A 15,088-nucleotide genomic window follows, 5' to 3' on the forward strand; every position below is an offset into this window, starting at 1 on the left:
TTAGCTCATTAGCCTTAAAGGTATACATCCATATGTAACATGTCATTCATTCACTCATTATTCAATGCTTCAGGTGAATGTAAAAATATCTACTGGAACATAGAGCCACAGAATTATCTGTGGCCCCTCACCTTACTCCTGGGAGGTGAATTCTCTGCTGATGTCTTTGACTTATCTGTTGCCTTTTAATTATAAAAGGATTACAGTTGAATACCTAGCAATAATACATAGATTACCCCTCTGTAGCCATGCCCCCATTCACTGTAGAGGTGGTAGTCCAAAGAGCAGAAGAGGTCCTTACAGAAGAGAACTGGAGACATTCTCCCTTAAGCTGTAATACTGATGAAAACACTTTCTTTTAAGGATCTCCACTGAAGGATGGTTCCACTTAATAAATAGCTTGTTTAGGAACAGTTTGTGTGCTGTTAGACACAGAGCAGTTGAAACCTTCATCTATTCCTCCCCATTGAGGTATGTAAGGACAGTTTTGAGATTGTCTCTGTTGGACAAAATTTGCAACCCCTAAGACTAGAAACGTCAACAGGTTCTACTGGGTGCAGGGCCAGTATCTGTATTTGCAAGAACCCTGTATCAAACCCAGCTGATATTTCTTTACTTGCTTCAAGGGGTCTAAGCTAATGCCGTATTTAAATAGTCCCATTAATATCATGAAGAGCAAAATTCTGGTTAAGTTTGGAAAAGGAATGTGATCTCTACCAACCTTGATATCTAAAATGTCAAATATCAGTCACCCATGCTCCAGTGTCAAAGTGATAGTACCAAACTAAGGATCTGGATGGGAATTCCATGCAGGGCTGAACAAAGTTATTCAGGCACAAGTTAAAATTGGAAAACATATTAAAAAATGTAGTCATAAGACTGTAGATGTCTGCTTGCAGAGTGGCTACCAGTGGAATTATAATCAAAAGGCATACTTGTTTTCATATTCAGCCTTTCTCCTATAATATTAAGGAACAACTCTTAAATTCACATTTATATGAGAATAATTGGCTGACCATCCTTCTCCAGAAATATTTAAGAATATAGAAGTAAGGGGGAAGACTATTTAGTCTTTAAAGCAGCATTGCCTTCATCTCATTCCTATATATTCTAGAAACTGTTCATGCTATGCATGGCCATTATATAGGTGTCAGACTAAGAAGACCAGTACAAGAGCTATTTTGATAAAATACGTGACAGACTTAGAAGAATAAGATGAGTAAGCATAAGTAGCAAGGGTGTGGACTAAGGGGGATCTCTCTCACCCTGCCCTGGAATCACAGAGCTTTGTCTAGCTTTCCTCACCTTCTGTCCTTTAATTTCTCTATCTCTTCAAAATATGGTAGGTGAATTTCGTTTTTAGGAAGAGCTGGCCCCTTTCTTACTTTAGCTAGATGATGTGGTCTCCGCTTATACTATAACACCTTCCCATCTCCCTTTCTTTTTTTGACATGCCACCACTACAAAAAAAAAAAAAAAAAAAAAAAAAGGCAACACCAAATGCATTGTTCAACACCTGTGAAAGGTTGTTCCTTATACTCATAAAGGAAAACCAGTAGAGGCCTCCTATGCAGCTTTCCTGCCTCATCAAGTCTGTGACAGTAAACAATTTCAAAGTATTCACCTTTCCCTGAACATCTAAACGTCTAATCTGAAGCCCTGTCTTTCCAGAAAATATTGTTGAGCACTATCCTAAATACTAAAATTTGCAGTGTGTCCCTCCCCTCGACGAAACTGTGCTTGTGAAACAATTTTTTTAATGTCCTCAAGAAGTCCCACTCACCTGCCAGAGTGTTCTTGAAGCTACTGAGGTTCTTGCCACTCTGCATCCTGGTGACTTTTGTGGAAGGTAGCATCTGAGAAAGATTCATTGGTACTCAAGTACTTTATTACTAGCCATTAAAACAACTGAGTTTCTTTTAGTTAAAAAGGAACTTACTTGATGGGTAGCACACACAGTAAGTAGTCTAGACCTTCCCTTCACTCCACTAGAGTCAGATAATAAGTTTACAACCCACACCTCGAATTGGACTTGTGGAGTTGGACTCTTGTTTGCTGCCTCTGAAAGGCAGGACATATTTAGCCTTTGACACTTGAAAAACAAGCACATGAACACAGAGAATTAAATGAACTGTCTCTCTGCCCTTCCAAATATTCCATCTGGTTCCCTGGACACTTCCTGTAGTTAGAGACAACAATAGATATATGTGTTGCATCCACAGGTGGGGGAATACCTCTTTTCCCCCAATGCAGCCTGGCCATAAAGGTTTGAAACTTGGCTGTCAGTCTCAGTATCTCTCAACAAACTGTCTCTATATCCAACCACCAGAACTCTGTAGCAGACCATCTGAGCATGTAGTTAAAGACCTCTCACAAATGGATGCTGGTCATAGAAACCTTTCTGAAAAGTACAGGAAGGTAGGACATCATAGACACTGACCTGTGTAAATAACTGGAGAACAACCTGTTGATAAGTAGTTGTTGAAGAACCCAATGCCAGTCACCAATTACTATGAGTTCCTTTGCAGCTCAGAAAATCCAAGACTTTTTTTTTCTATCAATTTTTACAGTCATTCTAAAAGTCCTGTTAATAGAAGGAAAAGACAAGGTGTAACTTATTCTAATATCACCACACTAACTACGACTGATGCAAGTCTTCCATCATCTACATATGACCAAAGAGGACCCAGTAGCTCTTTCAGTTTACTACATCTTGCTTGTGCAGTAAAAATAACCGTTGTCACATCCTGATAGTGGTGGGCTGAAGGCCATAAAGATTTCAGGTTAGAAAATCCTGTTACTAGGTCACTTAGTAGATGGCTGCAGTATGCGTGTCTGAGAGTAGCTGACTGAAACCCCGATTGGCCCCATGCTGCTTTGGTTATATAGTTGCTTTCCAAACCATCTGTATGAGGGCACAACTGTGTCTTGTTTTGGGTGTTCTCCAGTGGGCGATGTCAAGAGACTGTGCCCAGTGCTCACTAGTAGAGAATCTGAATAACTAATAATACAGCTGATAGGGAGGACTTCACGTGTTAAGGGACAGACTAGCACAACAATGTAGTGTTATCATTTGCCACATACTTTAACACATTTTTGGCATATTGTCGTGGGCAGTGTCATGCAGCCTGATAGGTGCTGATTGGAGGGATTGCAAGTGAAAAAAAATCAGGCAAGGACAATGCCATTACTTCTCTAAATAGTCAGAACATGCATTGATTTCCTACTTCTCTTTCACCTGGTCTGGGGCAGCTACCATAAGTTACATCACTGGATGGATCTTCTCGAAGAGGATAAGGGCTCTCTCCTTGACCTCTCATCTTATCACCTTACAGTTGACTGAGTGATAGGGTTTGTTCCTTTTCGACAACAGTTTTCTGAGGATGTGCTTTACATTCTGCAGAAGATCAGAAAACCCACTACTAGAAATGTTGCTAAATGGAAGAGATTTTCTGTCTGGTGTCACAGACATGAATAGGACCCTCTATTGGTGAGTATTCCTGCTGTTCTTCCTTATTTGTAGTAGTTGGTCACTTCTGGCCTATCATACACATCTGTTTAAGCTCATCTGTCAGCCATTTCCATTTGTCTGCCTTTCAATCTGTCCTCTTACTCTAGATTTGAGTTTAAACAGTTTTTGAAAGGCATCATTCATATCAGGCCTCCAAGAAAGCCAATTCTTCCTTCTTGGGACTTTAATTTTGTTCTTGAAAAGCTGAGTTGGCCACCTTTTGCACCAGCAGCTTCATCCACTTTGTAGTTATGTACCTGGAAGACTGTCTTGTTGGTGGCTCTGACTTCTGCCAAGTGAGTGTGTGAGCTGCAGGGTCTTATAGCGGTCCCTCCTTTTCTGTTTTTTTCTCTTGGATAGTGTCTCTCTACAGACTAGTCCTTCTTTCATGTTTAATGTGGTCAGTGACTTGTCTTTTAATCAGACTGTTCATCTTTGTTACTTTTTTCCCTCAGTCAGTATAGTAGTGCGAGGGTGCTACATTCTTTGGATTTGCAATAGACAGCTCAGATATTATTTAGATAAGACTATGTCTATTAAGAAATCTGGGCAGCTGTTTGTTTCTTTTCATGCCAAGACATTGGATTTAGCAAACTGTCTCCTCTTGGATTGGTAAAGGCATTTCTTTTTGTTATTCTTTTCATGGCAGATTCTTTTCTGTGTTCAGGCTCACTCTACTAGAGTGGTGACCTCTTCTGGAGCCTTTTTTCAAGGGTCTTGATGCTTAGTCTGTTTTGAATGCTGCTACTTGGTCTTCTGTGTATACTTTTACTAAACACTACAAGTTGTATGTTGTCTATGGGGCTTGGACAGGCTTTGCTAAGTCCATCCTCCATGGGATTTTTGAAGGGTTCTGCTACTGCTTATTCTTCCTCCTCCCACCTTCTTCAGTAGCTTTTCTACAGAATACTTCAACAGTGATAAGGAAGGACATAGTGCAGTTGTGTAAGATCTCACCATAGCAGGAGATATCCTACTTTTCACTGTTACAATATTCTGCCCCTTCCTCCTTTCCCTTTTCAGGCTTTTTTATGGCCAAGTGGACTTTCTTCCCTTTCTGGATGTTCTCTTGATTTTTTCCTCTTGAGTTGCTCTAGTTTACCTACTACAATTAATTTCTGGGAGTTTGCTATGCATGCATCAGTCACGTCACTGGAGACATTTCCGAGTGCCTTCTTTTGTTGTTTTATGCATACATCACATGACATACAGGGCTTGGAAGGTTCTAAGGTATTGATGTGCTTGCCAGAGATATGGCTATCCTCTCCAGGATATCAGTTTTGAAAGGAATACTGCAACAGTGAAACATTGGACATGTATTGTTATGGTAAGATCTTCTACTTTCTTCTTCCCCTGCATATCATGTTTGGTCTAGATGGATTATTTTAGTTAATTGCTTCCCTATCCTGTCAGTCTGTATTTGCATGAAGTATTTGTAATCATGATTCAGAATGGATGAGGTCACTAAGGGGTCTTTTTCCTTCTTAATTGCTCCCTTCCATGTCCCAGAAGGTTTCTCCTCTTCCTGCAATTTTATTAAATAGGTTGACCCATTTTCTATTACTGTCTTTTTTTCAGCTTCTAAATCTGTATTGGCATGCCTTCACTTCCAGGGAACTTCCCTTCAGCCATTCTACTCCATTTCTTCTCAACGGCTTCTTTCGTTATTGGCTTTATATGCTCTACTGCTTGCAATTTGGTTAACTGAGTGATAAGTACAAATTACCAGCCTTGTTCTTCCTATATCAGTGTACTATCCTCCATTTCCGTTATACAGCTTTAGGTAATATTCTCGCAGTCCTCCCAAGATCTCCTCAAACCTTTCTTCTACCGTCTCCAGTTCACCCTGTTTAATTTTGTAAGTTCCCCTTTCTCCCTCTTGTTATCTAAGTCTCATTGCCAGTGCTTTCATTGACTTTGGACGTAAGAAACTACCAGCTGCTATCTTTTTCACCCATATTCTTTCATCTTTACATTTTAATTAGCTGCTTAATTTCCTTCCTTCTTTCCTTACTCTTAGTTCCTCCCTCACTTTTTTCTTACTGCATGGCCTCTAATTCTTCTTGTTTCTGTCAGTACTATTCTTGATCCTGTTTTTTTTTTTGTAATTGCCTTTGTATTTGTTGTACTAACTTTCTTTTTATCTCATCCCATGTCATACTAAAACCCTTCTCTGACTTATCTAATACTTTATTGATTCCTCTAGCCATTTTCTCTCACTCCTCTTTACCTAAAATTCCTGCTGACACCCCCCAATGTCTCATTAGTTTGTTTCCTCTACTTAATCTGAGATCTGTTTCTGTACGTGCATGATCTGACAGCAATACTGGCTCTGTCTTTATCTGTCTTACTTCATTATAGTCCACCAATATGTACCCCCTGTCCTGCCTTGTCCACCTGTTGCGTCTGTGTGAAAAGAATGCCCAATATACCATCTGTTTCTTTTTCTTTGGTTATCCTCCCCACATCCAACATACCTATTGCTTGTGTAAAATGCCTCAAAAACTTCCCTTCTCTTGAGAGTATCTTACTTCTTGGGCCCATGCCTACCTCATCTCTAGCTGTTGTGATATTCCAGTCCCCCCATGTATAGACATACTCCCTTTTGTAACCTCGCCATTTCCGTTAAGAGTTCTTTTATCAGATTTACTGGAGTGTGTGGTGGTGTGTATACTGCCAGTCTGGTGATCTTAAGACCATCTATTGTTCCTTTAATTCCTGCTATCTTTCTTTTCCTGTCTTCTAGTCACACTTCAATTTCCATTGGCCACATTGTCTTTTTCAGGATCACCACCCTTCTTGTTAGCTAGGATCGCCTCCCTTCTTGTTAGCTGGGAAGAATATGCTATATTATTTCCCCATCCTATTAAGTTTTGTGATCCTCTTCTGATAAATGTGTTTTTTGTATGGCTAATATTTGAACGTTTTCTTTTCTCATATGATTTAATACGGTCTCCCACTTGCATTTCCCTTCTAGACTATTTACATGCAAAACATAACCTTAACTAGTATTCCTGCCATTCTTTCTTATGTAATTGGTATCTTTTTTTTTTCCTTTTTCACTAACCTTCCCAGACCATTTTACTCTTTTATTTGGTGATTTCGTCAGAACCTTTGTGTCTACTCATTTATCATAACCCATTCTGGGAAGATGTTTCCTCCGGCTGCGCTGTCTGTTGATAACCCCCCCCCCCCCCCCGCCCACATCCCCATACAAAAGGGTGTATATCATATGTTCAAAGTTTTATAACTTCGAACATTAAAATGTCGAATTTAAATGTTGAACCCAAACCCAAAACTAACGGCTGTAGGCAGGGGGCAAGACCCCCTGCACAAGACCCCCTGCACCCCCCACTCTTTAAATATAGCAACTCTGTGACCACACTGTAGTGCGGTAAAGGGAAGATTTCCCTTACCGCACTATAGTGCGGTCTCGGAGTTGCCTACACTAGTCAGATAAGTTCCTTTTTTTGTTTGTTTTTTTTTTTTTTTTTATTATTATATGTTTGATGTTTGAAACTTCAAACATTTACATTTGATTGTTTAACGTTCAAAGTTTTCAAACTTCGAACATATAATATAGACCCATACAAAACGATGTACATATAGTTACAGGTAAAACTTGTGGTATTGCCTATGCCTTGACCCTTTGTTCTGTTTTCTCCATGACAGTGCAGTCTGTTGCTCATAGGGTCTCAACTCAAACGTATCATTTTGTTTTTTATGCCTCTTACAATTATTTTTCCTTTCCTTTGTTCCTATTTTCTGTATTCTTTTTGTCAAATTATTTCCTTCTCCTTCTTTTTTTCAGTAAATCTGTGCTGTGTGTGTTGTCTCCCCACTTTTTATTCTTATCATATCAGTATTTTCCCTGATAAAAGGGGACCTTCTCTGTTTACTTCCCATCTCCTTCTTCAACCCAGTTTTATGCTACCCTGACCTTCTTTTCCCTTTATTTTAATCTAATATCTCTTCCTATCATTCTTTTCTGTCTTAAACCAGTCTTCTTGTCCATCCTTACCCTTATTTTCTTATGTTTATTGTCTGACATTACCTGTTGCGTTTCTCTGTCCCTTCCTATCTTTCTCCATCTTCAGTCGTGCGTAAATGCCTTAGTGCATACCAAGTGCACAAAAACATAAAAGTTACACATTATTTTCTTATCGTCATAGTGGTGTTGCATTTCATCTTTCATTTAGCACATTACCTGGCGTGTTCCCTGTTGCAGCTACTGCCTCACTGTTTAAAGGGACACTTTTGAGAGTTAGGTTTCACTTTTTGATTTGTGTTATTACCCTCCTACATTATTATTCTTTTGCCTAACATTGAGATTAATGTATTTTAATTGAATTATTTTACTCAGACCCCCTTCAACAGTATTCATTGATTCCTGTCCTTAGTCAACACCCACATATTCAGCATCACTCTGACAGACATTCTCCATGGTGTGGTTCCTACCACATAGTTTAGTTCAAGTTACGCGACCATGCAATGACCAGTAGTCCAGGTTTCAGTTTCTTATCTTGTCTCCTCTCCTTTTAATGTTGTGTGATCCTGGTTTCTTCAGTCAGGTAAATTACTCTTTCCCCACTCTGCTTCTTATTTGAATACCGCCATTTCTTTTCTTTTTTTTTTTTTTTTTAAATTTAAACAGCTTACCATCTCTGTCGCCTCCTCCATTGTCCAGATACAAGTCATGGAGTGAAAGAAGACAAACGAAAAGGATATGTTATCCTCTCACTTTTGTTTGAGTTGCGGCTGCTTCCTTTTTCTGCCGTCCATTATACAGTGGGAAGTTTCCTTTCTGTGAGTGTCTCTTTGATTACTGCCTCCATGTGCATCCTCTTGTGTATTCTGTCCTTTTTTGCCTGATAAGTATCTCCTATGATTCTCTGGCTTCTTGAGAAATTTTTGGGCCTCCACTGGGTCCAAAAATGTCCTGGCCTTGCCAGGTAAAGTTCCATCTTGGATCCTTCTCTCAGCAAATCCTTGTAATAGGTATGAAAGCATTCCTTTTCATTCTAGTAATATAAGAAATTGTCCTGATCTATGAGTATCTGCACTTTTCCTATTTTTATTTTATTCCCAGGCTTCCATATCTTTCAGTACTCCTCCTTTTAACTTGAAGGTTTGAAGTCTTAGAATGATGGAATGGGCTTCCAAGCATCTTTACCCCTAGTCTCCATGCTTTCTGATGTGCCCTTTCAATTTTAATTTCCATTTATGGAATACCAGTCCATTTATCAATTTGCTTTCTCATGAACTTAATACATTCCTTATCTTCCAGTATTTGTGGCACAACATCCACCTTAATGTTTTTGCATTTGCATCTGTATTCCAAGTCTGTGGTTTTGACTTCCAAGCAGTCCAGATGAGCCTTGGCAAACTTAGTCCTGGCTTTAAGCACTTCATTCTCAGCCAGCAGCTCTTGCATCACTGTGTTCATTCATTCCATGTACTACTACTGCCAGTTTTTGTTCAACACATTCAAATTATATGTCCATGTCTTCTTTACTTCTCTTAACTCTCTCCATCCCATTTGTAGCATTTTGCCTTGCTGTGCCCCTACTTCTACTTCCTCCATAGAGTTAGCCATCCTTTTCTTAGGTTTTCCCAGGCCTTTCCCACTTATCAGTGACAGCTTTATCTTAATTGTTCCTCCCTGTACTCTTTTGCCTGTGTATCTCTGCACTGTATTTTGTTTATTTTCTTAATATTTTAGGGTTATTGCTGCCAGTTTGCGTGCTGTTAGCATGGTGCCATACCAGAAGATTTACCCATCTCTCCTGATTTTACTACTGCTTAAATCTCCATGATAAAACTCAACATTGCTGTATTTTAATACTTTGCTTGATGGGTCCTTATGTGTTTCCTCATCCATATTCCATGTTTTAGCCTAAAAGTGGTGTTATAGTTGTCTTTAAACCAGATCTCTCTTTTTTCTTTGAGAGCATAAGCTATGAGGAAGCAAGACACGTTCACACTCTTAACATGAGTTACCAGATCAAGTTTACCTGAAGAGAGTCTGGGAGTTTACAAAAAAAAAACAGAACAGCTATTTGTCTTATTGCTTGCATTTAACAAGCAAACACTTTCAAGGCAGATTACCAGCTTCAGTATGTCAAACTGCTTGCTGAAATATGCTGTTCCAGAGGTGTGGTTATTTATCTATATCTGTCTGCCCATCCTTTGTTGACTTGTTTTACTGTCACTAGGCTAGTACCTTCTTTTCAGGGGAGACCCGAGGTGGTATTTCCACTACTAGGGGAAAGCTGTCCAGGGCATTGGAGAATTTCCTCTACTCTTTTCGAGGTGCTGAGAGATCGTTTACTTCCATCCGAGCTACCACCATCTCAGGCAGGTGGGCCTCTGTTTACTGTCTCATCCAAAGGATGACACACTGATTAATGCCACAAGTATAAATGCTAACAAACTTATCAAAAAGAGTAGGGGAAGTCCTGATGCCCTAGCCAAATCTTCCCTAGTAGTATAAATACCACCTCAGGTCTCTCCTTAAAAAATAGACTACTAGCTTAATGGTACTAACCAGGTCAACAAATGATAAATAAAATGAAATAAATACAATAAATGAAAAAAAAAACTTTGGAAACTGATAGTTATTTGGTCAATATAACATTGTTTTTATTGTTTTCTAGTTTTTAGTATATACTTGATTTAATGCTGTTGTCCACAAGGTTCCATCATTTCTGAACAAGGAGTTCAGTTCTAAGGTAAATGTTACATATGCTGACTTGTCACTAGTTCTACATTGTGCATAAGGCATTTTCATTGGATGGGTGCTGTTACTGTATGACATGCACTTTATCAGATGTAAATATAGTTTTATATTTGAGTAGTAATAACCCATGTTATAAATACATCTTAATCAGTGTTTACTTTGTTTAGTGAACTGTAAGAGTTTTGGAAATGTTAATTGGTGAAATTGTTAACAGTTCTCCAATTTAAAATGATCCCAGTCTCATTAAAATGTGTAGTATTGGGTTTCCCGTAAAGTATTAACAGTTGTACTGTTCTGTTTATTTTTCAGGCTGTAAGAAGGTTAGGAAGGAAAGAAGCATCAGAGACGTTCGAACTGTGGCAAATTAAACTTGTTCTCGAATTCTACAACTCTCGGAATCTGCAGGAAAGATTGCGAAAGAAGTCACATAAAGGGCTGTTTATGAAATCTGAATTTCTTCCTGTGATGAAATGCACAGTTGATCACATACTAGACCAGTGGATTAGTGGTAATTGTTGTATAATGCACTTTTTGTCATGTAATGTGGTGGTTCTATTGTTTAAACAGCAACTTTAGTTCTGGGGTTTGCAGAGTCTTGCTCATTTAACACTGTTTATTTACAAAGCATAATCCATGGTGCAGCATATCCTCTTCTGTGGTGGAACGGTTATCCTTTTATTCTTGTCTGGAATAATTTAATTTTTTTTTTTTAAGTAAAGGTAGAGGTACATACATGATTTGTTTAAGGTTGTCTCGCAGACTGTTGTGCTGAGTTTCAATTCTGGGTTGTTCCAATTCATTGTTACAATCACTGTTACTGTCTTTAAACAGTTCTGTTCTTTTTCTTCTTGGAAGTAACTATTTTCTGCTTTTGCACAACAGGTTATATCTTGACTGGCTTGTGTCCAACTCACAAACCAAATGCTTATGTGGGTGAATTCCAGTCATGTTTCATTCATTCCTCTACTAACACTGCATCAGACTTAAAGGGAATGTAACATTCAATGCTATTTTATTCCCTCTTTCACAAAGACTTTCACATTAAAGTGTCTTTGCACTGACAACTACCCAGAGAAACCCAGATTTGCCTGGTGGCTCTGACTGGAGGAGCTTACAATGAGAGAGAGAGAGAGAGGAATGATGATTTGTATATTAGCTTGACTTGGGGGGGGGGGGGTACTGGTTTATGTTTGAAGTCACAGGTCCTGGTGTAGAGAGATTCATTGACAGAGGGAGTAAGTCTGTGCAGAGTCTGGGTAAAACCCATTGCATGTCCCACCTGGTGACATCGTTCAGTATACTACAAGAGCTAGGCTTAAAGTCTCATAGTATGCTGCAGTGTGACTGATCCTGGCCGGGCTCCATCCCACTCCATGGGGTGTGACATCTCACACTCCTGCTTTAGCCTACTGGCTTTTCTCCCAGTTAGAGAAGTTATCAGTGCAGATCACACCTGGGATCGTCCCATGCATTTAGAGTACAGAGAACAGGAAGATGTTATGGAGCTGGCCACAGGAGATAGATGAAAGTCGTGGCTGTGGTTAAAAAACGTGTTTGTGAGTAAAGTGCAAGTTAAGTATAATTCTTTTTTTTTTTTTTAAATTAGACATTTAAGTGCAATTTTTCTGAGTACAGTATTGTGGATCTCCTGTTAAACAGAAATGACATAATTTTTGTCCAGTTACAGTCGCTTGGTTAAAGTTTATTTATTAATCATCCTGGACTTATGCTTTTCAGTTGTAGCTTTTGGTTTTTAAGCTATTAGTAGTCAGCATTTTCAGAGTGACTATTATAAACATTGCTTGTATGCATATGTGACATTACAAGATATGTTTTGCTTAGATGGACCGCTGATTCCATGATCACCTTGTCTCCTTTTTTCTTCCTTTTAATGTACACCAATAGTGTAGTTCAAGCTGTGTCTTATCTACATAGTGATATTGCTTATTTCCATTTATTTGCTTTTTCATTTCTGTTTCTTATTTTAGTGAAACTTGTTTCATCGTCAGTGGCTCATGACAGTGTATTTGCACTTTCAACCACCTCTGTAGTCAGTTTGGTTGAAATGAGGATCCTGAGACAATGTAGAAATAGTTTCATGTTTACTGACAACCACCTACTACTTAAACAAAGTGACACAATGTGTGAGAGATGCAGTTATTTAATGGTGTTGGAGGCAAAACTCTCACATAAAGGCATTACAAATAAGCAAGTTATTAGTACCACACAACACCACACTAAACCTATCTCACAGATGTATATATGCTGTGCCTGTTAAAAGTAACCTGCCTAAACCACAAAGCCTTCTTAAATGAGAAAACAAAATACCCCCAGCAGCCTCACAAACTCACAGGATGCTAGAGTCTTCCTTGATTTAGGACTCCTCTTTCCAAACAAAGAGAAAAAGATGGGCCAACAGTGAAGTTGTGCAAGGAAAAAAATAAATTTTCTGGAGGATGTTGTATCCAGCGACAATGAGAATTTTTCCTGCAAGGGGCAACAAAAACCTTCACAGACCCAGAAGACATATTAAAGGTGCTTAAAAGGTGCAGCAGCAAAGAAGAGGAGAAATGGATCTGAACCCACTCTTTAAGAGACAGCAAAAATTAAGGGGACAAGGGGAGATAATAAAAATTGCAAGAAGGGGTTGGAGTTGGCATAATTTTTAAGGTGCTTACCTCAAACTCTCAAAGTACAGGGTTTGAGTCTCACCTTTGAAAGGGAAATTTGCTAGGCTTAAAATGGCCTGCAAGGGCAGCTAGCCTAGTACTTACCTGTGAACCGAAGAAGAGAGGATTGAGAGATCTTATCATACGTACAAGCGAAGGTGGGAGAAGAAGGATCTGTGATGCCAAGACAAGTTTCCGTTGTATTCTTCTTGTTTTTTTGCATGCACCACCATTTAATATTTATGTTTAGAATGTGTATGTTTGGATTGGCAGACATGAGGGAGAGTAGCACTTAAGCGGAATTCTCCCAAGAAATCAGGTGAGTAAGAAGTAGTAAGAAAGGAGCAAAGCAGTGACTAAAGCAGATTGAACTGTACCATTTTAGAAACTAGAAAACAGTGACCTAAATGACTGTGAAATCAGTGCAGATCGTATGAAACTTTTATGCGACAAAGTATGAACTTTTTGAGAAGGGGGATATATAGTGCATGAAGGTGTGATGTTGAAGCAGAAGAATAGCAGGAATGGTAATGAACAGGGACATGAACATACTGTTAAAAGTTACAGTTGAGGGGCATGGACTCATAGTGTGTGTGAATGCAGTGCAGGTAAGGTAATCAGTGCTCACAGGGTGGCTGGGAAAATAAAGGCAAATGCTGGTGGAGGAATCCAATACATACAGAAAAAGGAAACTCCACTGTATAAAAATTTACTTAAAAATGTAGGGTGAATGAGGGGGGGACAAAGGCAGAAGACTAATGTAAAAAGGGAACTTAAACACACAATGTCTTGTTGAGTCTATTCAATATTCATAATCTTTAAACAAGCTGGTTGGAGAATTGAATCACTGTTTAAATTGCTTAAAGATGAAAATAACGACCTGTGTCCTCAGCCAAATGATTTTTGTAAATTAAGCTCACCTCTGCATGTAATTGTAAGCCATAACAGAATGTATTATGTTTTACATAGGGAAGTGGATTAGTGAAGCTGTAGGAAATGGATAGAAACTTAGTAGACAGATTTCACAGATAAAATGTATAGAGTAAAAAGAGGTTGGGGATACTCCAAAGCAATAAACATAATAGTAGGGGGTTCTTAAGTAGGGAAATTGAGTAGACCTTTCCTTGGAGAACATATGAAACTCAAGTTAAGAGGAAGTGGGACAACAGAGTAACGAGAGAGTAGGGCAAAGAAATGTTAATAATTCAAAGGGGATATTGTAGTGGGGCAAAACTAAGGCGGAGGGAGGATGCCAGACTATCCAGAGTACAAAGGGCACTGTCATAGTTATTATAGTTTTAGGGGTATCAAGAGTAGATGTCTTGAACAAGTAATGTGGACTCCAGTACGAGACGCGCACACTATATATGTACATAGTTGCTGGGCATGCATTGACTGGGAGGAAAAGGGAGCGGGTAAGACAAAAAAAGGTGACAGGCAGCCCGAAAAAGGAAAATATAAAGTTGAATGGAAAGGCTGCATAAAGCATCTGTTTTCACCCTTTTCTAGTTCATCCAAGGGTTTTCCTGTGTGTTTTGGTACCTTTACCACTTATTTTTGCATTAAACTACAGCTGAGTTAAAACAGCTGATATTGCGAGTGTTGCTCGTTCATCTCCAACACATATGACAAGAAGGCTGGGGTTTTCGTTTAGATGCTTTAATACACAAACACATCAGGATGGATAGCAGCATCATTAAATACGAACGAACTAGTTAACAGACAGACCTTACATACATACATGCTTACATAGCTAACTGCAAAGTGGCAGTCAAACTTGCACATGCTCAGTATTTATACACTTGTGCAAGCCTTGGATAGCTTCTTAAAGGTGTTTACACACACATTGTTTTACAATGAGTTTATTGGTTGCGTGGTTGTTTATCTGTAGATTCTCCATGCTGTTATACTGAGTGTTCTGTAGTGTACATTTGTTAGATAACAGCTCCATCTGCCTAAAAGAAGTTTTTACCAGTGACTTTCCCTTGTTTTTCTTACTTTTACAACTTTGCATACATTAAAGTACCTACCACTACCATTCGCTAATGTGCATTCGAGCATTTTCAGAACGGCATTATGGAACCTGGACAAGACGCATTCGACCATCCCAGTTTCACATAAGTGCTGTTCCACATTTTAGTAATAAACCACCAATATACTAATGGATAA

The 15,088-nt window shown here is 38.9% G+C and overlaps 1 protein-coding gene across 1 annotated transcript in view; it reads left to right on the forward strand.

The window, feature by feature from the left end:
- ANAPC1 (anaphase promoting complex subunit 1) overlaps positions 1–15,088 on the forward strand; it is a 3,613,296-nt gene that overhangs the window by 3,475,066 nt on the left and 123,142 nt on the right. The window contains exon 48 of the mRNA XM_044060160.1: positions 10,560–10,758. Coding sequence (XP_043916095.1) covers positions 10,560–10,758 — 199 coding nt within the window. The remainder of the gene's footprint in view (positions 1–10,559; positions 10,759–15,088) is intronic.

Source organism: Protopterus annectens, chromosome 1.part2, assembly GCF_019279795.1.
Source record: "Protopterus annectens isolate FY-2018-M chromosome 1.part2, PAN1.0, whole genome shotgun sequence".
NCBI lineage: Eukaryota > Metazoa > Chordata > Ceratodontiformes > Protopteridae > Protopterus > Protopterus annectens.